This window comes from Vombatus ursinus, unplaced genomic scaffold (genome assembly GCF_900497805.2).
Source record: "Vombatus ursinus unplaced genomic scaffold, bare-nosed wombat genome assembly UNPS02014774.1, whole genome shotgun sequence".
NCBI lineage: Eukaryota > Metazoa > Chordata > Mammalia > Diprotodontia > Vombatidae > Vombatus > Vombatus ursinus.
The window spans coordinates 1,160,660-1,173,740 of NW_020954552.1; the positions used below are offsets into that span (position 1 = coordinate 1,160,660).

The 13,081-nt window shown below is 34.7% G+C and overlaps 1 protein-coding gene across 10 annotated transcripts in view; it reads left to right on the plus strand.

The window, feature by feature from the left end:
• Positions 1-13,081, plus strand: part of FAM172A (family with sequence similarity 172 member A) — a 503,376-nt gene that overhangs the window by 211,465 nt on the left and 278,830 nt on the right. For all 10 annotated transcript variants that reach the window (XM_027864257.1, XM_027864253.1, XM_027864252.1 and 7 more), the window contains one exon: positions 1,534-1,752. In XM_027864257.1, coding sequence (XP_027720058.1) covers positions 1,534-1,752 — 219 coding nt within the window. The remainder of the gene's footprint in view (positions 1-1,533; positions 1,753-13,081) is intronic.

Genomic DNA, 13,081 nt, shown 5'->3' on the forward strand with positions numbered 1-13,081 from the left:
ACACACACACACACACACACACACACACACACACACACACACACACACACGAATTAAGATGGTTGAAAAATATACTAACTGATTAGATGAGAAGAAAAATAACCCCAGTACAGTTTTTGTGCTATTTGAAATACCTGAAAAAAATACCAAGTACGGTAACAACCTACTTTGAAGTAATAATACTGATTCAATGATAATATTCATTTATTTTTAGTGATGTTATCAGTTGTGTGGGTTCTGATCAGCTTCTGATGGTCACTTGAACAAGAAATGTGACATTTAAAATTCAAATCGGGTCCTAGAGTTTGAATTTTTAAAATAGGTAATGTTTTGGGGGTAGAACCAAAACTCCATTTAGATTTAATTATCTATAAGTCTAAGTCTCCTTCCTTGTGTCATAATGTAGAACCTACTATCATATGACCATATAGAGTTTTATAAGAGTATAAATATCGTGAACATCATAGTTCTTCTCAGTGTGCTGTAGCATTGGTTAGAAAAAGAAAGATGTATAATACTTTCAAAATGTCCTCCAGCAAATGTTATTCAAGGGTTAGTGGTGCTAACATTTTTGTTTTCTCCATTTTTATTTAAGTTTAAAATGTTAAAAATCTTTCTAAAAGTGAATATTAAAGACTCACTTTCTCTGGTCCCCAAATATTCATAGATCAATTATACCAGTCTCCAAATGGAAAATCACACATGCGAATTAAACATTTATTAACAACTCCACAAATATTTTTGGTTTCTAATCTTTGAAATGTTAAATGTTTTATGGTATTAGTCCTCAATAAAAAGGTCATATGATAGTGACTTGAAAAGAAAAATCTCAGAATTAAAAAAAAAAGTAATTTACATACACTATAGTAATACTTTGTAAAAAAGTTTTAATTTTTAAAAACGATTTCTGTAGCTTCCTGAAGTTGAACAGGCAAATCAACTGTATGAGATGGACAATGGATAAGGTTTCTGCTCTTTATGTGATCATAAATATATAGAATATTAGGTACATTTTTTCCTTCTATTTTTTCCTTCTCTGTCAGTATTCAAACACAATAAACCAAAACAGAAATATGGAGGAAAAGAAAGAAAACTCATTTAAGGCAGCATGGAAGTTGTGAAACTCCATACCAAGATGCTTGTTTTTCTCATTGCATGTCTTCTGAATAGTAAGGGCATTTGTAAAGTGTAAGTGTGGTTGATGCTTGTCAGTGTTCCCAAAGATTATTTTTCTTTAGGAGATCTAGAATAAAACCTTTTAGTTTAAATTAACAATCTTCATGTCACAGTTTTGCTTGTTTTTTCTTTGCTTCTGTTAACATAAAGTCTGCTTATTTACATGTACTACCCATACCACAATAAATTAAAGACATTCAAAGCCATAGATGACCAAAGGAAAAAAGTATAGTCCTTGTTATAATATGATAATTTATGAAATATAGGACTATGAATTTACTTAATATAAAATGTTAATACTATTAGAAATTGGTAATATTTCTATGATTACATTTTTTTCCTTTCTTTTTACAACAGGAAGGGTATGGAGTAATAGTGCTCAATCCCAATGAAAACTATATTGAAGTGGAAAAGACCAAATCACAAGTGCAGTTATCTTCTGATGGTTCAGATGAGCCAGCAGAAAAACGTGAAAGAAAAGATAAAAACTTCAAAGAAGTAAAGAAGCGGCGTGATTTTTATGAAAAGTATCGTAACCCGCAGAAAGAAAAAGAGATGATACCCTTATATATTAGAGTAAGTCAAGTGGTTACATTTTCCTTTATTACTTGATATACTTTTTTTTTCAAAAAATTTTTTTCACATGAAGTACTTGGCTTTTTCAGCAATTTATTTCTTGTGAGCATCAACTTCTTAAGGATATTTTCTTTCCCAGTCAGAAAATAACCTTGATAAAGTTCCCAAATACATCATATGAAATCCATGTGCCATTTCATATAAGCCTCAAATGAAAGTATGCCTTCCTTTTGGGTCAGGGTCTCTTTTTGTGGGAAGTCCACTAAAATAATTTTATTATGATATACATATAGAAAACTTTGAAAGACAACTTTACAACCTACCATACCTTTTAAAATACTGTGTCATTCTGTTCCATTAGAGAGAGTATAGATCATCTAATAATTGTAAAAAATGTATTACCTGCTGAATTAATAATGTACTGTGCCTTATACCAGTGTTCATCTTGTGTGGTAGCAGTTTTATCAGGTAACATGTTATTTTCATGGGAGCAGCCATTCATTGTGTCTTCGTTTAACTTCTGAAGGCAGATGAAGAGAGTGAGGGTTATTAATATCTTAATAAATATTTAAGTTAGAATAGTTCGGGAATGGTGTAATGAGGGAACTCTGTCCCTTGCTCTTTTCTTACTCAATGAACCTTTGCACTTGGTAATGCTAGCAGCATGGGATCGTTAGAACAGTGCTTCCCGAGGATTTCTAATTCTGCAGGGGGCTCAAACAGTTTTATTTGCACTTTGACACATTCTGCTTGATATACATACTGTGGATTTTGTGTTTGAGACAAATTTCATTCAATTTAGCTCTTATTATGGAAGGTGGAGGTTTAATTTAAGAATAAAACATGTCACACATACCAAAGAGGAAGCAAAACAAAATGGATTTGTTCTTCAGATGAGATATTTGGAGATGTTTAAAGAATAGAAAAATTACCATTTTTATTTGTACTGTGTTGTAGTGGTAATGTATCATATCCTACTACTTGGCTTGTTTTTAAACTTACAAGAACTAGTAATAGACATATCTTATGCTACTTTTGGGGAAAAATAAAAACTATTTTGCCTCACAGGTTATGCTTTTCCTTTGTGGAATTTTCACTCAGAGAAAATACAGCATTTGCCCTGTGTCAGTCTATTGAGTAAATTAAGATGGCAACCAAATAGTGAAGGTGGTTCTCAGATTCACAAGACTTTAAGTGAATCTAAAGCAGAAAGTCCTTCAGGAGCCTCAAATTTTCCCATGTATCTTGTAAAGCTGGGGGCGCATGGGTGAGAGAGAGAGAGAGAGAGCATGCACAAATTTAGCATCACATGAACCATTAGCAGTATTTGAAAACATCAAAAAGGATCACATTTTAAATCAAATAATATTCTTCCTTTTCCTCATTAAATCAGATCACTCTTGTCTAATGGCAGCTTCTCTGAGTTCATAATGCTGCCTTCTCATTTACTAGGCTACCTGAGCCTCCCATGTCTCTCCTAACATTTTGTGATATTGTAAAATCAAAAATCTGTCACATTTCTTCTATTTAGACTTCCTAGAAATTAATTTAAAATATTTAAAAATTCACATAATGTTAGTAGTATTAATTTAATGTTCTGAAATGGAAACAAAAAATGAGACTTTATATGTGTTCAACTATGTATTTTTACTTCCTTGGTTTTTGTGTTTGCCTGTAACATGTACAATCAAGGATCTATTCCTGAAATCTAATTCTCTAGGTCTTATTTCTTCTTTTCTATCTTCTCTTTATCTTGTCAACATTTACTTCTATTTTCCTTTTGTTCTCTTGTACGTGTGCATTTTCTTTATTCTGTATTTCACATCTGTTTCATTTATCCCCAGTTTTAACTTTTCCTGGATTTAACACTGAAAATGAATTATCTTTGTTTTGCCTTCTTTGTTAAGTGCCTTTCTATTTCTTCCTTGTCTTTTCCCCTCTAATTCTTTCATCTGTTCTACTTTTTTCTTACTCTTTTTTTCCTTTTTTTTTTTACTCTTCTTTCATTCTTTTTTACCTTCTCATATTGCATCTTTCATCCTCTTTCCCATGCTTTTCTGTGTTATCCCATCTCTCTCGTGAAGTGACTCTTCTACCGCAGGAAACAGTGAAAGACAAAGATAGATCATATAAATTAAAATCCTACATGCATTACTCATACTTTTAGATGTACAATAGTATTTTGAACTTCATACCTTTTCACTTAAAAACCTTGGAGCAGTTTGCAAAGGAGCAGAGATGAATGCATTCTTTGGAATCCTGCTAGATAGTAAGGTTTTATCCTTTCAAGAGAGATGGGGTGAATTGCTCAGTGTTTGGTGCATTCATCTTATAGGTCACTAGGATCCTATTCTGGCGTATTGTCATACTCTATCTGTACTTCTGAAAAAGGAGTGGCTTACAACCTTGAGAGAATATTCAAAACTAGAAATTTTTTTTTAAATCTTGAGGATTACACACACACACACACGCGCACACACACACACACACACACACACACACACACACACAGTGTGTTCCCAAAGTATTAGTGCGGTTTTAAGCTATTTTTCCCACAGATCTGAGTATATCATGAGACAGATCTTTTTCCTTGAAATATAAAGATGATATCTTATGAAGGTCTCAGGTGTTAGTTTTTACCCAGATACCAGCCCTGTAAAGGAGTTCTGAAGTCATTTATCAATAGGGAAGCTTCCGCATGGGGAGATTAATTGAATGTACTCAAAAGTCAATCCAGTGTCCATGATTTAATTTTGATTTTTAAAATGCTGACTCTTCTAACAATTAAAGAAAAATAGTAATTACTTCTTATTTTAGTATCTCTCTTGAGACACTTTTAGCACTTTAGTTAACCTGCCCATTGTTCAGATGAATGAATAAAGTTAGAGGAGCAACATTTGCTTTTTAATAACCTTTGTAAAATTTTTGTCAACACAACACTAACTTCTGAATGAAAACCTATCACAGCTTTTTTCTAATATAGCTCCCTTATATGAATGTTCTGCTCCAGTCAAACTTGCTTGTCTCCTAAAAACTTCATGTACTTTCCCTCACTCATACTGTTGAACAAGCATGTGCCCCCTTTTCCTCTCCACTTTTAGAAATCCTTCCTATACTTTAAGGCCCAACTTTGGGCCCACCTTGTCTTTGAAGTCTTCTCTGACCTATGAAACTCATAGTGATCCTCCCTTTCTTTGAACTCATAGAACATATTATCCATACTATTTATTGAGGTACTTCATCATCAGTTGCCTTATGACATCTCTGGTATTGTTGTTTCTTATCCTTATTTAACTTTTCATGTGTCTGTGTCTTGTCTCATGCCCTTAACTTCCTCACATTTGCATTGGGCTTTCAAAGTCAGCTCATGTGTAGGATGCTTAAAAGCAGGGAGCATTTCTAATGCTACTTTATTTCTCTGACAGAGTTTTTCATGCAGTTGGTACTCAATAAATACTTTTAAAAATTAGTTGTTGGTATTCATTTAAAATTTGCATATTTCTTAATATGCAATTGCTTATCTGTGTAGGAGCTGGTTTTTTTTTCTGGATTTTTAGATATTCATCTGGATTTTTGATATTGTTCACACATGACTCAGTGCTTAAAAAGAAATATATCTTTTAAAAATATCTATACTAAAAATACTATGTACTAATACTAGGAGAAACTACACAGGTAGTACACTAATGTTTACTGGCTATACCATTGGTATCCATTTATTTCTTCTATCCAACATTTAATAAGATTTGGGGATTAAAAAAATAAAAGATAAAATACATTTTTATCTAGATAGAGAATTCAGTGTGGGAGGAGGAGGGTAGAAAAGTCCCATATGAACAATAGTCGTCCATGCTTAAGAACAGATAATCAGGAGATAATCATGGGGTTGCCTTTATCATAATGGTGTCTTGTTCTTATCGTGTGTGTTCAGAAGAGCCAGATTCAGATGCCAGCCCTGCCACTTACTCTGTGTGATCTTCAACAAGCTGTTTCATCTCTTTGGGCCTCAGTTCCCCCATCTGTAAAATAATGGGGTTGGAATAGACAATTTCTGAAGGTTCTTTGTAGCTACAATTCCATGATTCCATGTTAGAGCTAGCTTTTCTCCTGTTTTAGACCATTTTATTTTCTTAATATACTACAATCTGTAATATTCTCTGTTTAAAGAAATATTTTTCCTTAGGTATCTGGAAAATACCAGATCCTTTTTTTTACAAATGATTGCAGATATTTAGTACAGCAAAGCACAGGTGAAAGTGCAATAAGGATTTGAAACATTAAGGTTACAAAAGTATAATTTCGCTTTATTTACCAAATGAATATCAATAGATATGCTAACAGATTGTGTACTACATTCTGATACATGAAGAACAAAGCCAGAGAGATCAAAGTACTGATTATTTTATGCTGTAACTTTACTTAACTATGAAATAACGTATTTGCTGGCATATATTATAGCTTATTAAGGGGATTGATTTGGTCTAGGCAATAAACATCATGTCAGACATGCCTGGCAGGAAAACCTGCTTAATATGTTTTGTAATAAGACAGAATTTTTTGTTCTTGAAAACATCTGCCAACTGAATTCAAGAGTGAAGACAGAAAATGTCATCAATTTCATAGTAATCTTATAAATTTAGTTTCTTTTTCAGCAACACAAATAAAGACACACAAAATTCCCAATGTTAGTCACTACTGGTTATATTACTTTACAAAATGATGAAAAAATTTATTTTTATATAATGTGTTAATTAATTCATAATGAATTTTAATATTCCAACTGATAAAATTTTAACAAGCATATTGCCAACAGATCATTTTTAAAGCATCTGTTTTTTAATGTGTTGGGTGGAGAATTGAGTCAAATGGCTAAATATGTACATATATACTTTTAAAAAACATATTTCCACCCCAAGGAATAGAGACACACTACTTTGGTGTTTTTTCCTTTAGACCACCAGGGGCTGCTGCTGTTCATACTGGGTTTTGCTTTCCCCAGAAATTAAATTTGCCATTATAGATCATATGTAAAATTTTACCTTTATTTCTTGTTCCAAATCTTTTCATAGGTAGGTTCAAACTAATAAAAGACAAAAGGTACCATCAACTTAGCTAGTACATATTTGTCTGCCAGTTGCATTAAAAGAAGTTGTCTCGTTTTTGAAGGAGTTATTCAGGTTTTTGAAATAAATTCTGCTGCTAGTGCTCATTAAATACTATAGTCATCATGTGAGTTATTTTCAGGCATTTGGAAATAGCATTTGGAGCAACAGCATTGTAGACCTTTGTATTTTCTTCAACAACTTATACTTAAAACTTTTAAGTTTGGATAAAAACGTATTTTGGTCTTAATTTATAAGTACCACCTATGTACCTATATATATATATATATATATATATATAAAAAACACCCAGCTAGGAGTTAGTAAAGGTAAAAAAAGTTTAGATTTTTTGGTCCATATTATAGAAGGGACTCTTTTTTTATGGTTTGAATTTACAGGACAGTTCTGTATAAATCAGATGGTAAGATTATTGACTGCATTTTCTAAGTGTTATAATTATATTTTAACATTATGTACTCAAAAATGTATTGTATGTGTCAATACTGTGGATATAAGAAAATATCCTGGACAGTGGAGACAACTATACTCCCTGAAAACTTTATTTCTTGTCATGAATAATATGTTATATGTATCTCAGATAATGTCCTTAATCAGTAAGAAACATTTAGAATTTATCTTTGTTGACATTTGCATTCTCAACCTAATGGTTTGTTTCTTTGCTTGTTAGCAGATCTTAGCACATCAAAAGTATTAAATATAACTAATACTATATAATATATATAACTAATACTATATAATATATACTATATAATATAATATATAATAATATATAATATAATCTCATAATAATAATAGTATAATAATACTCTATAATAAGCCTTAGAGACAAGAGATTAAATTAGCATAATTTTTAACTGTCCTCAGTTGCAACAAACTTGATTTTGAAGTAATAATAACCAGATCCCAAGGAAGATAACCATCGTTCAAATAGTCACAATCTTTAGATTGAATTGAAATGACAATAGAGGCAAAACAGACCATTTTATAGATTATCAATGAACATCAGCCTTTTAATCAATATTAGTTATTATATAACATCTGGACTCTGCAAACATGCTTTAAGTGTTTATTCTGTACTGGAAATTACATAGTACATGCTGAGAATTCAAAGATAAAACAGAGCAGGCTCTGCCATCAAGGAGCTTATATTCACTAAGGTATGGATAGAACTGTGGACTGATAAGAAAATACAAGACAATTTGAAGTGGGGAGAGGACTGACAAATGGGGAAATCAGGGAAGGCTTCATGCAGCAAATGGAACCTGAGATGAGCTATAAAGGAACTAAGATTCTAAGAAGTCCAGGTAAGGGCAGGGGGAGGGAGTGTATTCCAGATGTGTCAGACAACCTGTGTGGGTCGCAGAAAGAGGAGGGCGATACTGAGTTTAGGGAACAGCTAGTTTAGGGCCTGCTTGACTTCAGTGTGGAAGCTGTGACTGGGAATGACAGGGAGTAGATCTGGAACGGTAGGTAGGAGTGACATTGCAGGATTTTAAACGCCGTGCTGAGGAATTTTGTCTTATCCTCAGGCAGTAGGAAGCCATTAAAATACTTTCAAGCAAGGGAGAGGCGTAGTCAGATGTCTTCCTTAGAAATATTAATTTGACAGTTGTAAGGAAGATGGATTAGAGAGAGGAGCCTGGGAATGAGGCTACCAACCAACCGGAAGCTAACATTAATTCAGGTGAGACGTGATGGGAGCCCGAATTAATGTAAATGTACAGTCACAAGACTGTAAAGAAGGGGATGACTGTGAGAGATTGAAGATTTGTCCATTGACCAGATAGGAGAGGTGAGGGAAAGGGAAAAAGTCTAGGAAAACTCTGAAGTTGTAAACTAGGATGACTGGAAAGATGCCACATGCCCTCCATGGAATAGAAACTCTGAAGAGGAAAGATATTGAGCAGGAATTTGGAGATCTGGTCATAGAGTTCGTGAAAGGGGTTAGGGCTGCATATAAAGATTTGGTCATTCAAGAGAGAACCCATGAGAACTGATGAGATGAAGTGAGATGTGTGAGAGAGAGGGGGGCAAGGAAGGAGGGGGTAAAGGGTGAAAGGGAAGGGAAAGGGAAGCAGGAAAGAAAGAAAGAGAAAGGAGCAAAGAAAACAAGGTTCAGGGTATGGCTGTCAGAATCATCCATGCTTAGTAGATAAGCGATGGATAATGATCCAGAAGAGAAGACTAAGCAGAAGCAGACAGGAGAAGAATCAGAAGATAGTTACATCAAGGAAGTCAAGAAAAAATGATATTGGGAAGAGACAACGGTCAACATTATGAAGCTGTAGTGAGGACAAGTAGAAGAAGGCTGAGAAGAGACTGTTGGATTTTGTTAATTAAGTTGATTTTTGTTAATGTTGGAGAAAGAGTGCAGTTAGGTGGCATAGTGGATGGAGTGCCAGGCCTGAAGTCAAAAAGACTCATCTTCCTGAGTTACAATCTCATCTCAGACACTTCCTAGCTGTGTGACCCTGGGCAAGTCACTTAACCCTGCTTGCCTCAGTTTCCTGATCTGTAAAATGAGCTGGAGAATGAAATGGCAAACCACTCCTTCAGCATCTTTGCTAAGAAAACCCCAAATGGGGTCTCAAAGAGTCAGATACAACTGAAATTAGTGAACAACAGCGACGGAGAAAATTATTTCAATTGAGTGGGTAATGAGACTTCAGGGAATTGAGAAGTGACGAGAATGTGAGAAAGTGGATACAATGCCTGTAAAAGAATTTTTTCTAGCAGTTCAGCTGTTAAAAGAAATAGTAGTAAGGTTAAGTGGACTTCTTTTAAAAAGAGTATGAATGAATGAATAAAACATCTACTAGGCATTTACTGTGTACAAAGGCAGTGGAAATATAAATAGAAAAGCAAGACAGTCCCCGCTCTCAAGGTGCTCACATTCTAATGGGAGAGAAACCACAGACATGGAAGGTTTTAGTTGCAAGTCGTATGGGAAAAGCCCCTTGATCAATTTGACAGACTTAGCTCTTCTTAGCAATGCAATGATCTAAGATAATTCCAAAATATGGAAAATGCTATCCACATCCAGAGAAAGAGTTATGGAGTCTGAATGCAGATTGAAGCATGCTATTTTTCATTTTTCTTTTTGTTTTTTCTTTCTCGTGGTTTTTCCATTTGATTCTAATTCTTCTTTTCAACATGACTAATGTAGAAATATGTTTAATATGATTGTACATATATGGCCTATATCAGATTCCATGCCATCCTGGAGAGGGGAGAGAAGAAGGGGGAGAAAATTCAAAACCAAAATCTTATAAAAGTAAATTGAAAACTAAAAATAAATAAATAAATGAATATTTAAAAAAAAAAAGATCCTTGGTCCTTATAGTGCAGTAGCAAATGGTAATGCTGCTTCTTTAATGTCTTTTATACCAATAAAAATCCTATCAGTTTCTGATGTTGGACTTTGCCAAGGATTTTGGTGGCAAGAACTTTCTGGGGTCTTCAAGTGGCTGTGGCTGTAGTCCTTGTAGGAGCAATTGCTAGTCTGCAACTACACAGGAGTTGCTTCCCAGGACAAGGGCTAAGAATGCTAAGCCAGAAGCGTCACTACTCCCAAGACTCTTGGGAATGGTCTCCCCTTGAGGGGGTTTTTAGGTGTGGACTATAGAAAATATGATTGGGGATAAGGTTGTGTAGGAAGCTTAAGAGAAGAATATTTAGAGCAGTCATTGCAGGGACTGTTAAAGGGATGCATTTGGAAAGGATTGCTTGAAAGAAATGAAGTCCCAGTTGAGATAAAATACCATGTAAAAAGGAGAAGCATTTAGATACTTTGTCAATACCTTGAAGCTTTAGTATAGTATCATTTGCCATTTATTTCTAGGAGAGATTTTTTTTTTTTTGGTGGCTGGTGAACATGGATTCAGTGTATAACCCTGTTATAATGGTAGTTTCTAAAAAAAAAATTCTAAGAAGCCAGGAAGGTAGACAAAAGCATTTTGGTTGCTATGGTATTCCCTGAGACATGTCTTATTCAGTTGAGTTAAGGTGTATAGTATTCAAACTATTTTATGTACCTGTAAAGCTGTAGAGACCCTTTACTTGTTGTCATTCAGTTGTTTTAGTCATATCTGACTATTTGTGATCCCATTTGGGTTTTTTTGTTTTTTTTTTTGTCAGCAATACTAGAATGATTTGCCATTTCTTTCCCTAGGTCATTTTACAGTTGAGGAAACTAAGGCAGACTGGCTTAAGTGACTTGCCCAGAGTCACAGAGTTAGGAAGCATCTGAGGCCAGATTTGAACTCAAAAAGAGAAGTCTTCCTGACTTCAGGCCCGACACTTTATCCACTGTACCACATGGCTGCCCTGTCTAGAGATCCTAGGAAAGAGCCCCAAGTAGAAGTGGGAGTAATAGATAAGTGAGATACCCATAAAACCCTAAAGAACCTGTTTTATGGAATTTGTCTGGGATAATTTTTAATTTTATAGATTTTTCTTCTTTTTTTATTTTTTATTTTATTTTTTTAGTTTTCAACATTTACTTCCACAAGATTTTGAGTTCCAAATTTTCACCCCATCTCACCCTTCCCCCTACCCCAAGATGGCATGCTTTCTGAATACCCTTTCCCCTAGTCTGCCTTTCCTTCTATTTCTCCCCCCCTTCTCCTATCCCCTTCCCCTTCTGTTTTCCTGTAGGGCAGGATAGATTTCTGTACCCCATTTCCTGTATTTCTTATTTCCCAGCTGCATGTGAAAACTTTTTTTTTAAACATGTGTTTTTAAAACTTTGGGTTCCAAATTTTCTTCCTTCCTTCCTCCCCACCTACCTTCATTGAAAAAGCAAGCAACTCAATATAGGTCATACATGTACAGTTATGCAAAACACTTCCATAGTAGACATGCTGTGAAAAACTAACTCTATTTCCCTTAATCCTATCCCACCCCCTCATTTATTCTATTCTTTCTTTAGACCCTGTCCCTCCTCAGAAGTATTTGTTTCTGATTATCCCCTTTCCCAATCTTTTCTCCTATCATCCCCCTACTCTCTTGTCCCCTTCCCCCCCTATTTTCCTGTAGGGTAAGACAAATTTCCATACCCAATTGAGTGTGTATGTTATTCCCTCCTTAAATCAAATCCTATGAGAATAAGATTCCCTCAGTCCCTCTCACCTTCCCTTGTTTCCCCTCTACTGTAAGAGCCTTTTCTTTTCTGTTTTTTTTTTTGTGAGATAATTTACCCCATTCTACCTCTCCCTTTCTCCTGCTCCTAGTATAATCCTCTCTCACCCCTTATATTCTCCAGATCAACTCACCCTGTGCCCTCTATGTATCTATGTATCTATGTATCTATGTATCTATCTATCTATCTATCTATCTATCCATATAATTTTTTCCCCTCCAACTACCCTAATACTGACAAAGGTCTCATGAGTTACAAATATCATCTTTCCATGCAGGAATGTAAACAGTTCAACCTTTTTTTTTTTTTTTTTTGGTAAGGCAGTTGGGGTTAAGTGACTTGCCCAAGGTCACACAGCTAGTACGTGTCAAGTGTTTGGTCTGAGGCCGGATTTGAACTCAGGTCCTCTTGACTTCAGGGCCAGTGCTCTATCCACTGTGCCACCTAGCTGCCCCTAAACAGTTCAACTTTAATAAGTCTCTTATGATTTCTTTGTCCTGTTTATCTCTTCATGTTCCACTTGAGTCTTGTATTTGAAAGTCAGATTTTCTATTCAGCTATGGTCTTTTTGACAAGAATATTTGAAAGTCCTCTATTTCACTGAATGGCCATTTTTTCCTCTAAAGGATTATACTCAGTTTTGCTGGGTAGGGATTCTTGGTTGTAATCCTATCTCCTTTGCCCTCCTGAATATTATATTCCATGCCCTGCGGTCCCTTAATGTAGAAGCTGCTAAATCTTGTGTTACCCTGATTGTGTTTCCACGGTACTTGAATTGTTTCTTTCTAGCTGCTTGTAATATTTTCTCCTTGACCTGGGAACTCTGGAATTTGGCTACAATATTCCTAGGAGTTTTCCTTTGTGGATCTTTTTCAGGAGGAGATAGGTGGATTCTTTCAGTTTCTATTTTGCCCTCTGGTTCTAAAATATCAGGGCAGTTTTGCTTGATCATTTCTTGAAAGATGATGTCTAGGCTTTTATTTATTTTGTATTTTTTCCATATATACCTACATGTTGTCTCCTCCAGTATAATGTATGTTCTTTGAGAAGAATAGGGATTCTTCCT